Below are 22,457 nucleotides of genomic sequence, written 5' to 3'. Positions count from 1 at the left end.
TCAAGGTCATGGCTGATTTTTTTTTTAAGTGAAAGTCCAAACATGTCTCAGCTTTTCATCACATCAAGCACAATTTAGAATCTTCCCCAAAAAGTATGGAAAATCACAGATAGGTACTGCATATAACAACATTTGGCTAGCAAGCATTGCTGCCTTTATAAGCTGCTGCCAAAGAAACAAACCCTTGGGTCCTCCTGATTTGACTAGAACAAATTTGAATGTGGCAACACAACAGCCTCTCCTGCAACATTTCAGTTTAAAAGTTCAATATTAGTTTCTGCTATTACAAAATTATTCCAACTCGAAAATGCCATTTTCTTGAACTAGACCAAGGACTTACAAAATGTTACTACAAATCCCACTTTGCAGAGTAAGGAACAAGGGTTGGACCTGCTACGGAGCCCATCAAATGGGAGGGAGGGTAGTCAAGCAACCAACGAAGGAGAAATATAGTATCTCACCTTCAGATACCTTGGGGCTAGCAAACACTTAGTTTGTGTAGGAAATTATACAGCTCAAGATCCACTATTCGCAGCTTTTTTGCTCCAACACGAATGGCTTATTAAACCTACAACATATCTGTTTTAGTTAACTTCTTGGTGAAGAGGGGCCAGGAAAACAAAATGTACTTAAATGCTGATTTTTTTTTTCTTCCAGGCTGAATGCCTTTCATCCAATAAGACATTCAAAGCAGTGACCCAGCAAATGGATTGAAAAAGCAATCTTCCATCTCAGTGCCGCATTATCATTCCTATTCAGTATTCTCGGTGAGATATCTCAATCAGCTGGATGTGTGTGTAAGTGACAGCGCAGCCCATTGCTGGGTTAATTAAACATTTGACTTTAACACCCTCCCCATCATTAAGCAAATAAAAACAGATAATTCAAACTGCACTTCATCCACGGGGTACACAACATACATGTCAAAATTAAGAGAGTCCAAGGCCCTCAGGGAGTTCTACTCGGGGAGGTAATCAGTTTAAATCTTATCTGGTTTATCAATTATTCTATTGATTAAAGCAGGGTGATTATACAAAACTCCCTCTTGCCACATGGGATACATGTCAGCAGAGCAGGACAACACAGGGAGGCTCAAAAACGATTTAAAGAAAATACAGACAGATGAATAACAGTCTATTAGGACATGCCAGCAAGCCATAGATGGAAAGCCCAATTCTTCTTTTTAAGCAAGTGAATTAAAGTCCTTCCAAATTAGACTGCCACTGTTGTTACTTCATCTGCTTTAAAAAACAGATCTCTAAGCTGAAAGGGCAACATTTCTTTAAGTAGATGATATCTTGCCCAGTATTTGAAACGTGTTGTATTGATGCTGGTCTTGGAACATAACAAAAGACACCAAACACAAGAATCCAAGACCTTTAAAAAGCTTTATACTTACCTACCAGTGGCTCTCAAGAAGTAAATGGAAAGGGCTTTCTCAGTACTTGACACAGCCCAAAGTAAAAGCTGTATTTTAATGACTGAAGTGTGACAGCTCATCTCAGACATAAAAAGATTGTGCTTTGGAGTTCTAGAGATTTTTTGGAGCCCTCCAAAGTGAGACAATAGCAGCTGTGGGAGTTGCCACTACCACATTCTCCCAATTTTCAACAAGCTCTCACAAAACCCCACCAACAGCAGTCCCTAATGCAACTTCTCTCTTGCAGGCTGCCACAATACACAAAACAATCCTAGTTTTCGTTTCCACATTCAAAGGACCTTCCAAGGTCTGCTCATGTCCTGAGTCTGTGGGCATACTCCCACCCCTCTGCTATCTTCCCAGTAACATTTTGATTCAAGCTTTATTGTCCTATCCTAAACTGGCTTGCATGAGAACCTGCCTTACACATACAAATCAGAGATCTTTCAAAAATGAAATGCTGCAGTCTAGGAAAACACAACAATTGTCATTTATTTCTAAAAGTTCCCTCAAAGTGAGCAATTAACAACAGAAGAAAAATCAGCTTTAAATCAGGGATTTTTTTTGTTGTTACTGTAACATCTCCTACAATCTATTTCATAACAGTCAGAGCAGTACCACAAATTATTTATTAGTCATCACATTTCAATTTTTAACCAGGACAGAAGGCACTCACCACCAGCGAGAGCCACAGAGCCCCAGTGTCCCACTGGCCAGTGCTGCTGGAGTTGCAGCTTTTAAGAAACAAGAACAGCTAAAAAGCAGGCCTAAGGTATGTTCTTGCACTTCACCTTTAGAAAGGGATGATAGGCCACTCTGTATCAGCACTGCATGTGCATCCAACCATATTTCAGCCTCTTCTTCACAGACCTCTTTTCTTCTTTGGAAGCAAACTGGAAGACTGCATTAGCATGCTGTATTTTACTCTCACCACTAGAAATACTGAGGGTGCTATTTGTAATTGTATTCTTTTAAGAGGTTTGTTCTCTGCAGCTGTTTTCTGCTTGCAGTGTATTTTGTGTAATCAGCACATCATCATAAATACATTGGCTGTTCCCCCGAGGGAAGCTGTCACTGTTTAATTTACAGAACAACCTGGCCAATGTGAATTCTAACACTACAGCACTATGGCAAGAAGTTACCACACTCAGAAAAAACAGGTTTCTATGAATTTTTATATCAAGAGCTGGTCCCAGGACAATTTAGGTTCTAGAAATAGATTGTTTTTAAAAGCACTTTATACACTGGATGGAATGGATTCTTTCCTACTTACAGATTAAGGCAGCACTAAACTCACTCCCACATCACTTTAATGGTGACAACCCCAATCCCTCTAACCCAACCATCTTCACTTCTGACTTTTACCAAAAGAAGGCACTGTATGTAGGTGTCTTAGGCTACACACCAATATTTTAATATTTATTTTTAAAATTAAGAACAACCCAAAACATCAACATGTTAGCTGTCTTCATTTCAACAAGGGAATGTGTTCTGTTGCAAGGTCAAATGTTATCACCTATATCAAAGGATGCTGCACAGTTTATTACTCTGAAGATGGGATGGAAGAGCAAGACATCTTCCTGAAAGAGTAAAAACATATGCAGCTTTATTGGCTGAATGAAGAGTTGCTTCCTTTGTTTGCTGGGTATACAGTCAAATCTTGAGAGAATAAATCACATGGATTTTTGTTGAAAGTAGACAAAAGGCAGCTGGTCGATCTTGCTGTATACAGACAAAGCTTAAAAAATCCCACAATGCTACAAAATCATATTGGCAATCATTTGAGAACTAAACACAAACCCCAAATAAACATTTGTTATGACCAGTGAGTTACTTGGCTATTTCATTAGCAATGGCTACTACAAAGTCTACATAACTACTTGGAAAGGGAACCAAGAAGGCTGATAACTTGACTTCATTTTTACATTTCTTAGCAGTTATGTGTGTGTATAATTGCTAAACAACTACAAATGTAAATAAAACCAAAACTAATTTAATGAATAAATGTATTTGGGAATTCTTCAAAAGGAACAAAAAATATTTCATATGTTAAAAAAAAAACAAACCCTGCTTTCCATTTTGGGGAGCAGCAGGTTAGATAAATTTCAATGAAAGTGGAAATTCAAAAGGTCTGTGTATAGCAGCAGCTAATTCTCAGTGATAATTAGAAGACCTGTTTAACATCACCAGATACAGGTCAAGTATACAGACACAATAAAAAAGAAGCAAGCACATCACAGAACATAATTTGTGTATCTCAGCAAGTATAGTTTACTTTTACCCAGTTGCCAGAGCATTCCAATAAATTATTTGTGTTTATAAAGTAACAAAATCTTAAGAACAAGAAGCAAATTAAGTACCATCTTATCTTTGATATGGTTTATGAGAATGATGTACCGAACAAAGAAAGCTCAGCAGAAATGGCTGAAGTTTTACAGCAAATTGAGTCATCTGGTTATCTACAGAAGAAAGAATACAGAACAGAGAATATCTATTTTTTGTGCACTGTGTAAGTAGCAACAAACAAAAACCAGAAGAAATAAAAAAAACCCCATCTAACACAGAGCAGCAAAGTCAGTACCTCTTCAAGCTATGAATTTGAAGAACAATAAGGGCATACTTTGAGTGTTTGGGTTTGTGCCTCTGCAATTTGCATGTGGTCACACAAATCACTGATTTAAAAGAAGTATTTAATTTTGTTTTCCCTATATGCCTTTAAAGTTATTCTGAACTACCTCTGCATCGTACGTTTCCCAAGAGCCCCTGAATTCTGACTAACATTGGCTTGAATTACAGATGATAAAGTACTCCACAGCACCTCCACCTTTGTGGAAAACTTCCATATTAAACCCGCCAAATTAAAATGACTACTTAATGTGGTGTTAGCTCTCTGCCTGCTCTGCAGAAATAAACTCGACCTTGTCCAACTCGCTGCCTCTGAAGCACTTGCCCGTGGAGTCACCAAACTCCAAACGATAACCGATGGCAGTGATTTACAGCAGAGTGGCAAACACCTGCCGCTGTTGTGAGGGAGCTGCCGTGGGCTACGCTCACTGCCTCCTTTCTTCATACAAAGCAAGGATTAAGATTAGGCCCTAGAAGATCATAGAAAAGTCGCTAAAACGTTATTTAAACCCACTACATACAGAAAAACAGGAAGCAGAGGTTTCGTTCCCTATCCTGACACGTCGCGGGCCCACGGGAACGGCTCGGTGGGAGCTGCGGTTGCGGCCTCCCTCCGCCCTGCAGTACCGGCCAGGGCCGTCAGAGGGCAGCGCAGCCCAGCGCAGAGTAGCCCAGCCCGGCGCAGCGCAGCCCCAGCTCAGCCCAGCCCAGCCCCGTCCAGGGGACGGCCAGACCCCTCCAGGCCCGCTCCCCTCCCCGAGCCATGCGCAGTGTGCGCGCACACGCAGAGCTTGATGCTAATTCAATTAGCACAGCCTGCAACTCCAGAAAAGAGTAATTCAATTAGCGCCTTGTGCAGCTCCGCGACACCTCCGAGCAGATGTTGGCGGTCCTGAGGAGCTGAAGCTAGCTTTCAAAATACCTGTCTGCTTTCTGAGCCTGTGCCACTTGTCGCCACGGCTTTACACACCTTTACAGTTTCTAACCGGGAGGGAGAGAAAACTCGGAGGAGTTTTGTTTCCTTTTTTTGTTTCCTTTTCTTTTATTTTCTTTTTATTAAAACTAATCATCCAAACTGATGCGGGTGTGCTAAAGACCTTGCCCTCTCCTTACCAGCAAGAGTGCATCACGTAGTGATGAGACTATGAATGCAGAGGCTTGAAGGAGGACAGGACTTTTAGCTACCGTGCAGTCTAAATTCATCATCAGGCTGGACATACTGGAGTGGTATTTCTCAGTGACTGATACTGCCACACTTCTTGATATTCAGACTGCAGAACTAACAAAAGCACGTGCAGCTTCTGACAATCAATACAGATGCAGAATGAATGCCAGCTTCCAATTACTGAATTGTAATTGCTACCAAAAGAAAACCAAAAGTCTCTGTTTATCTGTGAAGGCCTTTTCTGACACCAGAAAGGAGGGCAGCCTCTCGTTATTGCTATTACCCATGAGCTGAGGTCTCACAGCACAACCTGGAAGGTAAGGTCTCAAGAGTTTGGGTTGGCTTGCCAGCATTGTAAGAGCACAGGTTATGCCAGCAGATACACAAAGCCATCAGATTTAATAGGGGATAAACTCTAAACACTGATTTAAAAGATCCCCAGCTAGGATAACCCTCTTGGTCCTCCCTCCAGTGAATCTCCCCAAAGCCTGAAATGCAGATAAGGGTTGTGTTCAAGGTTAAAAAAATCTGCAATTAATTTGGTTTCATTTCTGCTCCTTCTTGTATCCCCTCTCATGTCTTATAATTGCTGCTGCCAGTTGGTAAGACGAGGAGAAAGAAGATAAACTACTGCCGAACACCTCCAACAAGAAACTTTGCTTTAAAAAAAGAGGTGTCACATTGTGGCAGTTCAATATTTCATAGCCAATACAAGGAATGTGCAACAACACTGCAACTTTAAATCTTTGCCTCCCATGTCAGTCTCTCTCCTCTCATTGTAATGCCAAAGGGAACAGCAATCAGAGTGGAGATGTTCAATGTGATAGAGGTCAGGACACCAGTGGATCAACGTACCAGAAACACGACCTTGTTTATTTTTTTCCCCAGTATTATTGTTTACAGGGTGCTTTGCTCATGTACCTTGTGGTTCTTAGCTAAAAGATGAAATTACAGCCCAGGATGAAGCGCTCAGGCACACATCCAATTTGTGTTTCCATCTCAGAAAACAAAAAGCTTCTGAGGCCCTCGGGCTGCCATTCAAACTTGGAGAGGCTGACATTTTTAACAGCATGAACCAGAGACTGGCAGAGGGAATGATCTAATGCATTTCTGACTTGTCAATCAAAGATCTCACCTCTGCTGTCTTGTAAACAGTTGGGGGCCACCTAACTACATTCATAACCAGGGGAGAGCCTGCCGCCACCCGGGGGGGGTGCTGGAGCCACATGCTCTGGCTATTAGTCACCAAAATTATGATTCCATTTTAGAGGCACACTGTAAACACCCCGTGGGCAGATTTCACACGGCCACTGGGAGAGCACAAGGCGGGCATACAAAGCAGGCTTTGGTGGAGCCATGTCTCCACGTTGATGGGAGTCTGCTGACTGTATACCCCATCTCTCTCCCAATTAGAGACAGAACTACACACACCAGTGAACGCTGGCTGCAAAGCCAAACAATTTCCTTCAAATGCACTTCTCACAAACGTGTTTCTGAGCAGGCACACTTTGCCCACGCCGAGACTTTAGCTTAACCTCCTGTATAACCATACATGATGCACTACTATTTACATTCACACTACTTCTCAGCAATAAAATGTCATCTTTTAAAGCTAAAAATGCATAAACAGGATGAATGAAATTTACAGAGGCTGTTTCTAACAATTTGCTGACAACACTTCTTTAACAAACACTTCCCAACGCAAAGATACAAACATTAGAAAAAGCAGATGTAGAAATTATTTGATACTATTAGTCTCTTTCTCATGGATGCAACAGGCTTCCTTCACTACAGACCATTTAAATCTTTCATATTCTCACCTTCCTCCATAAGTGATCTCAGCCTAAGGAAAGCAGCAACGTACATCACGTCCATGCTGCACAACCTCAAGTGCACCATTTTACCTCAGTTTGCCTAGCACAGTACATGACATGCTTCCCTCAACCAGAAGAGACCTTTCTGCCAACAACAAAGAAGATACACCTTGCTTATGCAAACCCAAGCAGAATGCAGTCCCCTTCATCTCATAAACCCTGATGAGCAGGGTTTTTTTTTGTTCTGGGGGTTTTGTTACAATTAATATCGTCACTTCAGGTAAAGAAAAATGTGAATTTCTGGCATTTCAAACAACACTTCTGTATTCAACAAGATGCTGCCACCTCCATCAAAAGCCAATCCTCCTCTTTGACTATTGGAGCCTGTTGGAGAAATAGTTTCAGATGTAACAAAATGAAGCTGACAACTCTGCTTTTTTTACTGGTGTCCAGAATCCAAAGATGCAAAAGCATAACTCTTGTCCCAAAAGCTTACAATCTAAGTTGGAACTGATATTTGTGATGTCAGTTGGGAAAAAGGAAGAGCAGGGCTGTTCTCTGTGATTATCCTGATACATGATCTTTGGTGAGACTTTTTAATTGCTTCTTAAATCTCCACATTTTATGCAGTAGCTTACAGAAATTCATTCAAGGAAATACTATGGTTTTCTGATAATATGGAAGAATTAATATAATCATCTCCTTGGCATACTTGATGGGCAAAGTTGTAAATTAGAATGTTCAAATAAATGCAACTATTAAAGGCAACATAAAGAGTCTTGTGAGCATGCATGGACTATATTCTAAAAGGAAAAATAATTATCTTCAAATGAAAAGCATCGTGAAAACAGGCACCTGTTGGTACATCTGGAAACTTCCAGAACACAGATTTCTAGGAAAAAAATAATATATTCTGCATTAAAAATTAATATTAAGAGAATCTACATGTAACCTAGCTTTCAGATGCTTTGCAGAATAACAGCACAGTAAAATTTGGCATCCAACACACTGAAAACTGAATGGCTGGCCTTTTTCTCTTGTTAAAATATTCTCTTTGAACCACTTCCCCAATGCTTTGTGTTCCAAAGTTCCAATTTACTGCCACCTTCCACTGAGATCTCTATGAAATCAGACTATCAGTTGCAAAGCCCTTTAAGATAAAAGATATTAAAAAGAACTGTTTCTGGTTTTTTATTCCCCCAATCACAGATTTAGCCTTAAAACCTTTCCCGCTGTAGGAGAACTGCCAAACAGAGCTGAGGAACCAGAAGATCCTGTTTTCACATGTGCCTCCAATAACAAAAACAAACAAAGAAGAAAAATGGAGTTCTCTGACATATTAACAGAATCATCTCTAAATTGACTATCTGCCAATGTATCCCATGAGGAGTCAGGAGATCTTTAACTGAGCTATTCAAAGAGTGTCTTCCCACATTTCTGTCTGAGCATCTGAAGGTAAGCATGTAAATAACTAGACAAATTCAGCAGTGACTAAGTAGCCTTCCAGATGGCATCTTCTCTTTTGCCACAAGCAAAGAACATTGATATGCTTCTCCAGTTACTTCAAGCTTGCTACAGAAAAAAGAAAATATGAGAAAATTTGCTGCTCTACATGAAAGTCTTTAATGCTTTCCTGAAGATTCGATACCAGAAAAAAAAGAAGCATTAAAGAACGATGAAATATTGCGGTATCAAGGCTTCAGGCAGGCTCCAAACCACTTCCATGTAGACTTCTGCACTGGAAAATGCAGGAGTCACACCTCAGATTGGAGTTTTCTTCAAACCATGCAAGTTAATGGGAATCCAAGCCTATTACAAAACATGGACTGAAATGTGGATGACTTGCTGCTGCAGAAAGTGTACCTCAACATAGCAGTTGGGGAGTACTGTGAAGAGTAGATAGTAGGGCAGACTTCCCCAGTTCCCACAGTCACTACATATGTATGCAAATATCTCTCAAAATCTGTAGGAATACAAATGCAGAAGACCTACTACTCTCCCAAGAAGGCACAGGGTGAGTGGTTGTGAAGCTGACTCATTTCACCCCAAGTACCAGTGCACTGCCATTAGCAGGGAACTTGTTCACATCTATCAACAGCAAGAACATCTTTAGCTAAAAGGGGCTAATTCACCTTCCCCTTGGTAATATATGCTTATTCTGAGAAATTAAAAATAATTCAAGTAGTAAGAAAGGAGTCCCAATCTGAGTTTACTGCTTTCCATATCCTGATCAGGTTCTCCAAAACCTCAGCTCTAAAGACACCACAGATTTTATTCAACAGTATAAAGCCCAAAACTGATTACCATCTGATTTATCAAATTATGCAAATCAGGATTAGAAGTAGAACCTGAACTCTGCTTGTGGTCTCCAGAGCCCCCTTAGACTAATAAAAAGTCATCTCTCCCTACCCCACAGAAAGCTCCACTAGAAGCTTCCTTCAGCAAAGAAGATCTGTCAGGACACCTTCCAGAGTCCATCAGTGTTACTGCTAGGTCAGCAAAAAGAGTTGCAGCAAAATGATGCAAGACACTTAATCCTCTCAGGCTTAGGAGAGGCTTATTTGCACAGCACTCTCCTAGCACTGGAAGAGAGAAGTCAAATTCAAAATAACTCTTCACATGCTGTCCTCTAGAGGCAGATAAACTTTTACTTCACACAACTGAAAATTTCAGAAATATTCTGTCTTTATCCCTTATACCTTGTTTTGCGAGATGCTGGCAAATAAAATTCTGCCACAGGTTAGGTCAGCAGTAGTACAATCCAGCAGCATAAACCTTGAAGTAAACGTTCCTGCTACCACAAGCTCCAGTAAACATGCTCCCATGAACACAACTTCTCTGCTGCCTAGATTATGTTTATATCCACACGTTACTGTTGAATGTTCACAATAACCTTGAGAGCCTCGTCTAGGTTATTAGATGCTTATTCATTAGCCACCTTACTCCACCCCCAGAAGAGGGTCTGCATTTTGAGATTCACTGGTCACACAAAGCACCTGAACAAACCTCTTCAGCATCACACTGTTTAATGATGGGAGAAAAGCCTGAACCTACCAAATTCTGAGACCAAAGAAAAATAACAGTTTTCCTTTATTTGCCTTTTGATTGATAGCTTGCTTGTACGATAATTTTCTGTAGTCAAAATGTCCAGACTACTGCTAACAAACCTGAAGCAAACAAATGCTGGCATCAGATATCACCATGGCAATGAACCCACCCCCTCAGTCCTCCAAGTGGCATACAGAAAACTTAGGAGGGAAATCACGGCATGAGTAGCCAGATTGGAGACTGTGTGATGGATCACATTTGCCAAATATAATTAAGTGGTGTATTTTTGACACAATTAAAAGCCAACAGAAAAGATGATGGTGCCAAGCCAATTCAGACAAAATAATTGCATAATATTGAGGCAATGGAAATACCCCAGCACTGAACTGCCCTGAATCTGCATAAGATGAGTTTAAACATCAGAGATCTGAATGATGTAGGAGAAGCATACTGTATGAAGCAGAATAAACGAAGGTAAAGCAAGAGAGAAAAGAAGGCAATGTACACATACAAAGATGGAAAGAAAAGAAGGAGTGGGGAGAGACAGAAAGTACCTGGAAAGCTGGGAGTGCGCCAGTCCCTGGGTTATACAGGCATCGCAGCGAGGGCATGCTGTCCGCCAGGCTGGAGCAGCCCAGCCACAGAGATCTGGGCATAGAGCACTGCAGAGAAAGGACAACTATGAGATGGGACTGTATGAGACAGGATGGCACAGATTACAGGAACTTTCAAGGCTTAGCCAAATGGCATCAAACAACTGCACCTGGCTTTAACTGAGACTTTTTAAGAGAACACCAACTGCTACTGAGTCTTTCCTTGGGAGAAGCTTTAGAGATGTCATAGTAGCAAGAAAAAGGCACTATGTATCAGGAAAGTAAAACATCGATGTGCCATTTTTCCCAGTTAACAAAAAAAGTTTCTTTCCAGTTCATAAGACTTGCTGTCCATGCATAGCCACACTCCAGGCACAATACAAAGTGAGCCATTTTTGCAAGGGAAGCAGAAAAGGAAATTATAACTTTAGGTATAACACAGGCAAGGAAAGTAAAGGTTCATGGTATTTTATTGATAAAGGAGTTGAAAGAAAAAACCTACAATCCAAGGTGAGTAGGAACTTGGTGACATTTTATAAGAGTTCCATGTTTCTGCTTGCCTTGTTATTAATAAAATAGAATTGTTATCAAAACCTGATTCTGTTCTTCCAAACACAAATAAGGAGCCAAAGCAGCCAATCAAAGAGAACTCTAACCATTTTGATAGTTAAAGCCATTAGCATCTGAAATACAGAGCTGTTTGTTCATTTTACACCACTACTATTAAATTTAGGGATATATTATGATAGCAATTGCTTTTATGCCAGCCACAGAGCTTCCAGTGTCATAAGCACTGCTGTATTTGTCTAATTGCTGGCAAGTCAGGAAAAAGCAAGTATATTTTACATTGGCAGATAGCTATGTGAACTGTAAGATATGACAGATTAGATGCTAGAGACTTCAAACTCTCACTTCCTTTTTTGCACACCCTTTCAGTGTTTTTTCTTATAGAGTGGACGGGAGGAAATCTGAGTGGAAAGGGCAGCTGGAATGGGTATGAAACAACAGCTGCCTTTTGAGCCACTATTTCTTCCAGAGGGCTAGAAAACCCTCCCCTCCACAATGTTGCACTAAATTACTATGTAAAAGCAGCATAACCCATCCTTGAATGTGCAGAAAGGTGATCACCAACATCCATAATCTGGTACTATGCAGCCACCAACAGAAAGATTAACCCTGTCTATCATCACATTCTTTGCCATACTTTGCTGCAATTTACACTGCTGTTGAGAAACAGTATTTAAAAAAATGTTGAGGAACAACCTAAGCAAATGTCATTATCAGGACTTTATGATACCTTCAAATACATTCCTCGTCTTGTTTTTGTTGTGGTTTTGGATTTGCTTTTTAAAAAAAGCAACTCTACACTTTACAAAGACACTGAAACTTGAGAACTTCATGGTATTACACAATTTGCAGATAATGCCTCTCCTGAAGACGAAAAACATAAATTCAGCCACAGTGTTTCAACAAACAACCAAAATCTGAACCATACTTCCTTGTCTGTCACCCAAACTTCCCCAAAAATAAGCACTCCCACATACAAAAACCTCCTGAACGTCAACTATCTTTTCTTTGTAATGCAGTAGTCATCACTGCAAATATTAAAAGCTGTTGTGTGTTGTGACAATCAGCCTTTAAAAAAATGTAAAAGAATAAATATATATATGAAGTAGACATCTATGTTTAGGTATATCACCAATTTAGTAATACAATTACCAAAATCGAAGTTGTTTATTACTCTCCAAGAATATGACAGCAACCAGGGAGATTAACTACAACATGGTATCTCTGAGGATGCAGGCATATTCATTAGGTAAGCATCAGCTGCTCAACATTAACTGTTTTAAGATTCATAACAAAATAAAAGAGGTGTGGCTTTTTTTTTGTTGTTGCCTGTTTTTGCTTGGCTGATTGTTGTTGGTTGGTTGGTTTGGTTTTACATTGTCCAAATCATTTATGCCCTCTTTTCAAGCTTTCCCATCTCTGGGAAAATAAAAAATGAAATATTAGGGCCACTCTGTCAGTGGGAAAGGCAGCTTATGGTGCCTCAAAATGTGCAAGACTATGGCTCAAATCAGAGTCACAAGCTGCAGGTAGGGCACTCCATTGTGCTAAGGCACTTACAAGGTAATGAAATGTCTTCCTCTAAAATTGCTGCAATAACAAAAGAAAACACTGGAGGTATATCCTGCAGAATTCTCTGTACCTACAGAGGATATCATTACTCACCGATGTACTCCCATTGCTTAGTATAACTACAGAATTAGGAAGTATATGCTAAAAGATTGCCAACACCCTAGATAACTTCTGAACCTGTTCCAGTATATAATAAAATTTATATTACTGATACAGTTGTTACCCATCTTAAAAAAAAAAATAAGTGTGAAGCTGCACACAGTTTGGGAGAAAATGTCATTCCTTTACTTGCCTTTTACCTATTGAAGGAAGCAGAGGCACTAAATTACTGTTGGTGACTGAAAGAAGCTTATTCACGAGCATGAACAAAAGGCCCCAGGTGCTTCAATAGAAACAGCTTGTGTGTAAATCAGATGAGTGACCCAACAGAACAACTTCATTTACAGCCTGATCTCTGAAAAATCTCAACAGCCTCTATCCCCATCTATTGAACAAGCCACGTGTCAAACTCTCACTTTTGTACTGTCAGCTCCACAAACAAGGGACTGGCCTCAATGTTCACTACTTGGATGCTGACTGACAAAATCTTCTCCTGAACTCAAGTCAATCTGCATTGATTCTTTAAAAGAAAGATACAGAAGCATAGCATTTGGACTACAGCTAAATGGGAATGCTGTTATTGCTTGCTAAGTACCAAGCCTGGATGCAGCAGGCTCTCTGCCTTCCCAATTCCTGACTGCACCAGTACTTGGGACAACTTTCAGAGACACAAAGCTTTTCTCATACAAAAGCTAAGCATCTTTAATACACACTGAAAGGCACAGGGCAGGAAATTATTTGACAAAACCCACATTGTTTTTCCCAACTGGTTTTGGTGTCCTGTTCCCTGAACTCTAAAATGTATTTTCCCACTAAAGAAAGACCTGGAATACAATTTCAAACATGACCAGCATCCTCCTCCTGACAGAAGCTGGTACCAGCTGCTGCACTGGTGATTAAAATGGGCTTGCCTCACTTTGAATTAAAATGGCACAGAAGCATTCACAGTCACTAGCTGAGCTGAGTGGGCAGCAACTGTATGATGAAGGGAAGCTATATTTTAACCTATTCAATTAGTCTTCTAACTATATTGCAAGACCATTCTTGACTACATCAGGTGTTCTGCATCTAATAGCCCTCCCTCTCTTCCAGTTATTTCATGTCCTAAAGACAAATCTCAATGCACACTCAAGGCCTAGATTTTTGCCAGTGCTAAAAATTGGTTATTTACTCTATTTGCCATTGCATTACAAGATTACATATTACCATTTCAGACTGTTTGGGTTGGGTTTTTTTATCAAATTTGTTCTCTTCTAGTCCTGCAGCAAATATAATATACTAAGGGTAACTAACACAGTTTTACTAAATTGTGTTATGGGTCAGAAATACATCACCTTGTCTTGTAAAACTAAGTGGCTCTACAAAGAGGAAAAAAACCCCAAAAGTTCTTCGACTACTACAATTTACAGCTATAGTGTACAGGTGTGAAAGCAGAGACTCACTGTACTGTACACTGTAAAATGAGAACAACAACAAGTCAGTAGGTTAAGGATATCTGCTTTATAAACACTTTGGAGAAGTTACTTGTTAGTTCAAATGGACTGTCTTTAACTGTGGTGTATTTTAACATAATGAAGTGTAATAACCTATTATCCCTGTCTGAGCCATCCACTCAACTATATGATAACCGCAAGGTTGGACGTGGCACTTGGTGCCTTGAGCTCTGTGGTAAAGGGTTGGACTTGATGATCTGTGAGGTCTCTTCCAACCCTGATGATACTGTGATAAAACATTTTTGATTCACAGGCAATTCAAACATATATTTGCACATCTTCACAGGTTAGCAGCAAAGTCAAAAAAATAATTTTTTCCCCCCCATCTAAAGGCTGGGTTTTGGTCAACTGTACCTAAGAGTAATTTCAGTTACTAACCACATCTACAACAATTCCTACATCCCTTGAGAGATAGGAAATTAAGATCCTGTTCACCCAGTATTCTCTTTAAGGAGAATAAACAGAATATGACACACATTGAGAAAACCTGAAAAGTTTAAAAACAGAGTCTTTAGTGTGCTAAGAGTGCTTCTTCTAGATGGTTCAACTGATTGCAAGTCACAGAACTGGCTATGGTTGTACAAAGGAAAACAGAAACACAAGTTGTAACTATTACAAACACCAGGACAAGAGGAGGAGAAAAGTGCTGGAAATTCTACCACCCAAAGTGGGGCAGATAAAATATAAGGAATTTTCTCCATGCAGCAGACTCGAGATTACAAGCAGACAGTTCTTTCACCAACTTTTTTCATCACTTGAGAAAACAAAAACAGGATGACTGGCAAATACAATTCTTCCTGAAAGTCTCTTTCATAATACTGTTTCCTGCATGTTCTCTAAAATTGAATTCTTAGGAAATGTGCCTTGGGGATTTTGATCCTTTACAATCCTTTATCAAACACATGCTCAGATGCTACTAGGATTTGTAACACTCGTAATTACTCTTCATAGAATCACAGAATCATTTTGATTGCAAAAGACCTTTAAGATCATCATGTCCAATTGTTAACCCAGCATTGCCAAATGACCACGTTTACATGGTCTTTTAAATGCCTCCAGGGATGGTGACTCTACCACTTCCCCATGTAGCTTGTTCTAGAGCTTGACAATTCTTTCAGTGAATGAGTTTAACCTCATATCCAATCTAAACATCCTCTGGTGTAAGGTAGGGTTGTTTCCTCTTGGCCTATCATCTGTTACTTGAGAGGAAATACCACTACCCTTGCTAGACCTTCCTTTCACATAGTTGAAAATAATTATAAGGCCTCCCCTCTTCTCCATGCTAAACAATCCGAGTTTTCTCCACTGCTTCTCATGCTTGTGGTCTTGACACTTCACCAACTTTATTGTCCTGCTCCAGTGCTTCCATATCTTTCTTGTAGTGAGTGGCCCACAACTGAACACAATATCCAAGGTGCAGCCTCAACACTGCCAAATACAGGGGGACAACCCCAACTGTCTCCCTAGTCCTGCCTGTCACACAATTTCTGATACAGGGGCCAGGACGTCATTGACCTTCTTGGCCACCTGGGCACAGCTCATACTCAGCCAGCTGTCAACCAGCACTCCCAGGTCTTTTTCATTCAGGCAGCCTTGCAGCAACTCTTGCTGACAAGCATTGCATGGGGTTGCCACCCAAGTGCAGGGTCCAGCAGTTGGCCTTGTTGAACTTAATCAGCCTCAACCCATCAATCCAGCTCTGTAAAGCCTTCCTACCCTGAAGCAGATCCACACTCCATGGTGTCACCTACAAACTTACAGAGGGTGCACTCAATCTCCTTGTCCAGATAATTGATAAAGATATTAAAGAGAACAGGCACCTGTGCTGAAGCCTGTGTAAAACCACTTGAGATCAGCTGCCAGCTGGTTTTAACTCTATTCATGTGGTAGTTTGAGACATCCCAGGTTCCCCTTAAACAAAACCAAAGGGACAGACGCCCATCCCAGAAGCATGGACACCCATCCCAGAAGCATGGACCTGCTCATCCCAGGATATTGTAATATTGTTATTTTGTTCCATATTCCAGTATCACAGCTTAAAAGATAGTGTCTGACTAATGTCTCCCTCTTCCCTGCTTTCCTTCCCTGTGCTTCTCTCTTGGAACAGCGCACGCTCTTATCTCGTGGCTCGTGGGGGAGATGGCTGGCAGGGAATTGAGCCACTGAGGCCTTCTGGGCCCCAGCTGGAGCAGGGGTGCCTGTGGCAATTTCATCCTAAGCTCAGGCTGACTGAGGGTGGAAGGGGTGGAGGATTCTAGAAGGCCAGTTTGGACTTAATCGGGTTTTGTACTTACTCTACCTGATTGCCTTTTGTACATATACTCTTGTAAACAGAATTTCTCTTCAAACTTTCAACCAGTGCGTAGTATCCTCATTCTTACTCCTGGAAAGGGGTAAGAGTCATTTCTGTCCTTCAGTCCTGGGTATGCTCATGGCCCCAAACTGGGACAATTCACCATCACTCTCAGGGCCCAGCCACACAGTCATTTTTTTCCCCAAAAACATATGCCCACTCAAGCCATGAGCAGCCAGTTTTACCAGCACAACACTGTAAGAAATGGTGTTAAAGGCACAGCATCCACAGCCTTTCTTCCATCCACTGAGCAGCTCACTTTCTCATAGGAGACCAGGTTAGTCAAGCAGGACCTGCCTTTCATAACCCTATGCTGACCAGGCCTGATCATTTAATTACCTTGCATGTGCCATGTGATGGCACTCAGGATGATCTGCTCCATAATATGTTCCCTGGCACCAAGGTCAGACTGACAGACCTGTAGCTCCCCAGATTCTCCTTCCTACCCTTCTTGCAGGACAGTGTCACATTTGCCAACCTCCAGTCATCTGGATGCTCCCTGGTTAGCCAGGACTGCTGGGAAATGGTTGAATGTGGCTCAGCGAGCATGTCCACCACCTCCCTCAATACCTCTGGGTAAATCCCAAGTGACCTCAGAGACTTGTGTTTAAATGGTGCCGCAGGTTGCTAAGCATTTCCCCTTGGATTATAGGTACTTCACCCTGCTCCTCATCCCTGTCTTCCAGCTCACCCAGAGAACAACTGGTCTTACCATTAAAGACTGCGGCAGAGGAGGCATGAACTACCTTGTCCTGTTATAACGTAACACCACGAGTGGGAGAACAAACCCCAGTGCTTTTCAGTCCCACTTGGTTCCTCTTAATACCTTTTAGTCACATATTTAGCTAAGCCAATGTGAAAAACATAACACACATCACTTTCACACTGAGTATCCAATGTGCACGATCCCTGTCACCACAGGTTGTATGAAATGCATGAGATACAGCAGCCACTATTTACATTACAAATGTTCATCTCATGAAACTTAATAATAACTCCAGAAATTTACTTCTGGCCAAAAAATGATTTTGTTTCGTTTCTTTGGTCCATTTTTAATTCTTTCTATCTCTCACACATAAAAACGAGACAAAATCTCTTCTTTTTTTTCCACTCTACAGTTCACAGAAGTGTTCTCTGATAAAATGCATATGGTATAGGTATAAAAACCCAAAATATATTCCCAGTGAATCCTGTGTACTTCCAAATTAAAAAACCTGCCAAATATAATTAATTTTCCAGCTTGGGCAGCACTTGGTCATACAGGCTTCTTATCTGAGAAAAAGTTATATCATACAACTTTACAAAAACAAATGAAGAAAAAAACCCACCAAAATCCAACCTGCAAAAATGGAATAAGAGTATTCTTTTTTATTATTTTAGTAGTTTCTAGTTTTTGGGGTTTTTTTTGTAGGGCTGTGTTTTTCTCTTTTCCCCCTATCCCATCAGTGGATACAAGGCATACTAAATACATAATTACATTGGAGAACCATCCAGCTTTCAAAGAAGCCATTCCAGTGAGTTGTGTAGATAATATGCCTTTAAAAACCCTAAAACATGAATACAGATTTACCAGTTATGGAGCTGTTATATACCTGAGAGACAAGAATACCCATTAAAAAAAAAAAATCCTGCCTAATTATGAACTTACCAAAGCGACTAGCATGTCTCAGAGCAAATTAATACTCAAGATAACTTTCTACAAATTTTATCTGTTTTCATTTGAAAATACAAAAAAAGTTAAAAGTTGCAAATCTTAATTAAGACAAAATCAATGGCCAGAACCCATACAGTCAAAATTTGCACCTCCCTACACCCCAGACTATTGTTCCCTGCACTTCAAACAATGTAATTCTGAATGTCCTTGTCACTGGCAGGTTTTTTTGTGGGAGTCTTTCCATAATAAGAAAGCAAATTGATAAAATAGAGGCAACTACAGCTACAGCACTCCTCAGAATGTGAATATGAGAAGCATCTCCTGTGGTTCAACTAGCTCACAAACTGTCAGCTCCTCTAGACAGCACATCCTGCAGCAGAATGGTGAAGAACAACTTGCAATTGCTGTCATAACCAGTGCTGTTCACAATTTCTCATCTTCTATTATGTTCAAACATTTTGGTCACATTCCCACAAACATGTATGGGGATAATCACAAGTGGTCTGTCCTCTTGTTTTGCTATAATAAAAGTAATTGAGCTATCTTATTAAATAAAGAGCTTTGAATGATTTTCATGAACTGCAAATCAAGTCAACCAAATACCTCACAGGGAAAGCTCACAACATGCTCCTGGGACAACCACAGGATTTATCTTCAGAACAATTAGGTCCCACACATCAGAAACATGCTACCAGGCTCCAGTTATAACACTCTTCTTAGATTCCTAACAGAGTTATCGGACTTGTTACCCCAGTACGGATCACTGACTTCAGTGGTCATCCCCTTCACTCTGTAACTGATGAGGTTCCCATATTCTGCAAGCTCTGCTGTGCACATGCAGCTCAATCTGCTTTAAATGATTCCTTTCCCCTCAGCTTCCCAATTTTTATGAAATGGACCAACAAATTTTCTTTAGCATACATACTATGCAAACTCTTCTTTATAATCTTCTGGCATTTCCCTAGCTTACAGTAACTTTTTGCAAGAGATTCCAGTTCACTGGCTACTCTTAAAGAACATAGAAAAGGTTCACATGTTCGGATTATCCAATTGATTTCTTATCTGATGTACTCTTATTTGATCCAGAAGGATCAAATCATAGCTTTAAGAATGTTTCCCCCAAAGAATGATTAATAGAGTTCAGCCCCCAGGATTATAGAAATTACATAGCCCACAAAGGGACCAACTTCCCACCTACAAGGTGTAAACGATCCTCAATTGCCAAGTGCTTGAGGGAACTTGTATAGATCATATCTGAAATAGACAATAGCATTTCCATACTTGTTGCTCATTAATCCACAAAACTGATAAATCTAAACCAACTGTGGTGGGTTAGGAACTTCACACACACACACATACACACACTATTGGAATTTACCAGACCAGTTCAGATAGCTTAGAAGTAAGATGAAGCTCTATTTACAGCAAAGCAAAATTTACAAGAATATATACACAGCATATTTACAATTATATACAATTTAGAAATAATACAGAAATCCAAACTCCCTCCCAAGACAAACAAAAGAAGTCCAGAAGGGGCTCAAAGCCACCCTTCCTCTCCCTTCCTTCCCAGATAGAAACCAAAACAACCAGTAAAGCTTACTTGTTATCTGCTAGCCAAAATTAGTGGAAGATTTGAGTGGAGCGAAGGGGATGTGAAAGGGAGAATCATCCCAGAGCAAAGTGGGACAAACTGTTTACATTTTGGCTTTTTATCCCTTTCAGCAAACTAATGAATGATATAGACTTCATTATTATTTTATTTTCACAAGAATGATCTAATTTCTCTCATTATAATATTCCAATTAACCTCAAACCAGCACACTGATACACCTGCATCTGCCATACCCTTCTTTAAGGAGTGTAACAAGCAAGACTTGTGATTCTTTAAGCAACACCAAAGACAGTGCTGTCAAAAGCAAGACCTACCTAAACTTGCTAAAAGCAATCTCAATGCCTAAAGCACAAAACTACCTCAAGGTTCAAAACAGATTTTACAAGCCCAAGACTATCAGGCTCTTTTGTTAGCAAGAAAACACATTTGCTATTAAACTCCATCATGCTGAAAACCTGATTTTGCAGCAATTGTGAACAATTTAAAATCTTAATATGGCAAAGAGATAAATCTAATTCTACATGAGTTTGAGCAGAGTACCATTGCATCTCAGTTCCACATTCTCACAGGAAGGTCTGCTCTTGAAAGAAGTGTTAGAGACAGTGTGTGTCAAGAGGCCTGACATATATAAACACAAAAAATGTGCCAAGAGGAGAACAGCAAATCATTACTTTCATAATAAAAAGAAGAAAGGGCAACATACCAAATGCCTAATCACCACCAAACCTGAACAACTATGAGGCTTTATAAAGTTTACCCAACCCTACTCCAACAAATGGGTTGAAACTTTCTCAGCTTAGGACACTTCTCTAACTTTTGTTCATCGCACAAACTGCAGAGAATAAACCTACACTGGTGGAGAGATGGAGCAGAGACCTCACTAGATTTTCCTCTATCTCTAGTTCTATTTAATTCCACAAAATCTCTCAGGATTACCAGTAAGTACTTACCACATGTGGTGGAGGGGCAGCAGCCCCAAAACTGAGGCTTTTCTATGCCCCTGCATGCCTGGACATGTTTTTCTGCCAGGACCCAAGAGGCAGAAAACAGGTCATGTAACACACACACGCCCAGCCCGTGTGCCCCTGAGGTCCGGGCAGGTTGGGGAGGGTCCAGGCATGTCTCTACTGTCTACTGGGGCAAGGTTTGGCCTGATTGGTCAATTTAGTTGTCTAGATGAGCCACGGATCTCGGCCCAGAGCCTATAAAGAGGGGTGCACAGGAGCACCACGTGGTCAGACGGTTCAAACTGTTCAGAAGTTCAGAGCATTTAGACTCAGCTCTGATCCACAGCAGCACCCTGCTGCCCTGACCTGCTTGCATGGCCTAGACACAAGGATCAGGCCTTACTCACTTGCAAGCATTACAGAGGCTCAGACCTCATGCATTGATCTCAAGGTGCAGTCAAGCTATCTGCGAATCCTTTGAGAAGTAGAGCACATTCATGCCTGCGCCATACATATATGGGGAGCTGAGACCCCCTGCCTAAGCCTAGAGCTATCTTGATTTATCTACGGAGCTTGTCTCCCTGAAGCACGGCACAGACCCTGCTTATCAGCTAAGTCTAGAAAGATCCAGAGCCAGCAGACCTCAGACTGTCTGCAAACCTGCAAACGCAGCCTGCTAGCTGTGAGACCGTGTCAGAAGCCACATGGACAGATCCTTCTCCTGCACCTGGAATCCTGCCAGCTGATCATCCCTGGACACATGGCTTGCAGAAGTAGCAGTTCCGAGGCAGAGACTACACCAGGAGAGAAGGTTAGAGAAATTCTGTTACCCCAGAGACTGGGAACCTTTATCCCTGCAAGCTGGGACAGATATCAGCTTCACCAAGACCTCAATACTGAGGCACACGCTGAGACAGAATCCCGGGAGGGTGATTAATACCTAAGAGAAACACACCTAAACAAGCTTTAATCCCTTTGTAATATAAGTTATCTCTATCTGAAGAGTACACACAGTTTCAGCCCTTGCTGGGCAGACACTAGAGTTGCTAAGAGGCATTAAGCCTAAGGGAAATTCTCTCTGTCTATAGTTGTTCATAATTTGATATTTTCATTTAATAATCAATCCCTGTAAATATATCCCAAGCTATTTTCATAACCTTGCAATATGAACCTGGATTTCATAGTGGTTGGGGGTGGTATAAATTTGTAAATATTAATTTTCATAAATAATTTTATAAAAAATCAAAACCGCCTCAAATTAATTTCTCACCTCCCCCTAACAGGGGAGGAATAGAGAAATCCCCTCCACGGCACCACACAGAAGTGTTCCAAGCATAACTCCTTAAAATTGGGAAGGGGAGGCACTAACTTTAACTCTGAATTTCCATGCTTCGCAAGCCATCTAAAATGATAATTTTAACTTCCCTGTTTCTGTAATCAAAATAATGTTATTTAAGTGTTTCAGACAATTAAGAGCTTGATTTGTCCAATT

At 40.7% G+C, this 22,457-nt stretch overlaps 1 protein-coding gene across 6 annotated transcripts in view; it reads right to left on the bottom strand.

The window, feature by feature from the left end:
* BTRC (beta-transducin repeat containing E3 ubiquitin protein ligase) overlaps positions 1-22,457 on the bottom strand; it is a 127,013-nt gene that overhangs the window by 85,713 nt on the left and 18,843 nt on the right. For 4 of the 6 annotated variants that reach the window (XM_064144529.1, XM_064144528.1, XM_064144531.1 and 1 more), the window contains one exon: positions 10,627-10,734. The exons of the other annotated variants lie outside the window; for them this stretch is intronic. In XM_064144529.1, coding sequence (XP_064000599.1) covers positions 10,627-10,734 — 108 coding nt within the window. The remainder of the gene's footprint in view (positions 1-10,626; positions 10,735-22,457) is intronic. 6 annotated transcript variants of the gene reach the window in all.

This window comes from Pogoniulus pusillus, chromosome 6 (genome assembly GCF_015220805.1).
Source record: "Pogoniulus pusillus isolate bPogPus1 chromosome 6, bPogPus1.pri, whole genome shotgun sequence".
Taxonomy (NCBI): Eukaryota; Metazoa; Chordata; class Aves; order Piciformes; family Lybiidae; genus Pogoniulus; species Pogoniulus pusillus.
The sequence above is the reverse complement of the archived record's forward strand: the minus strand, read 5'-3'. Positions and strand labels throughout refer to the sequence as shown.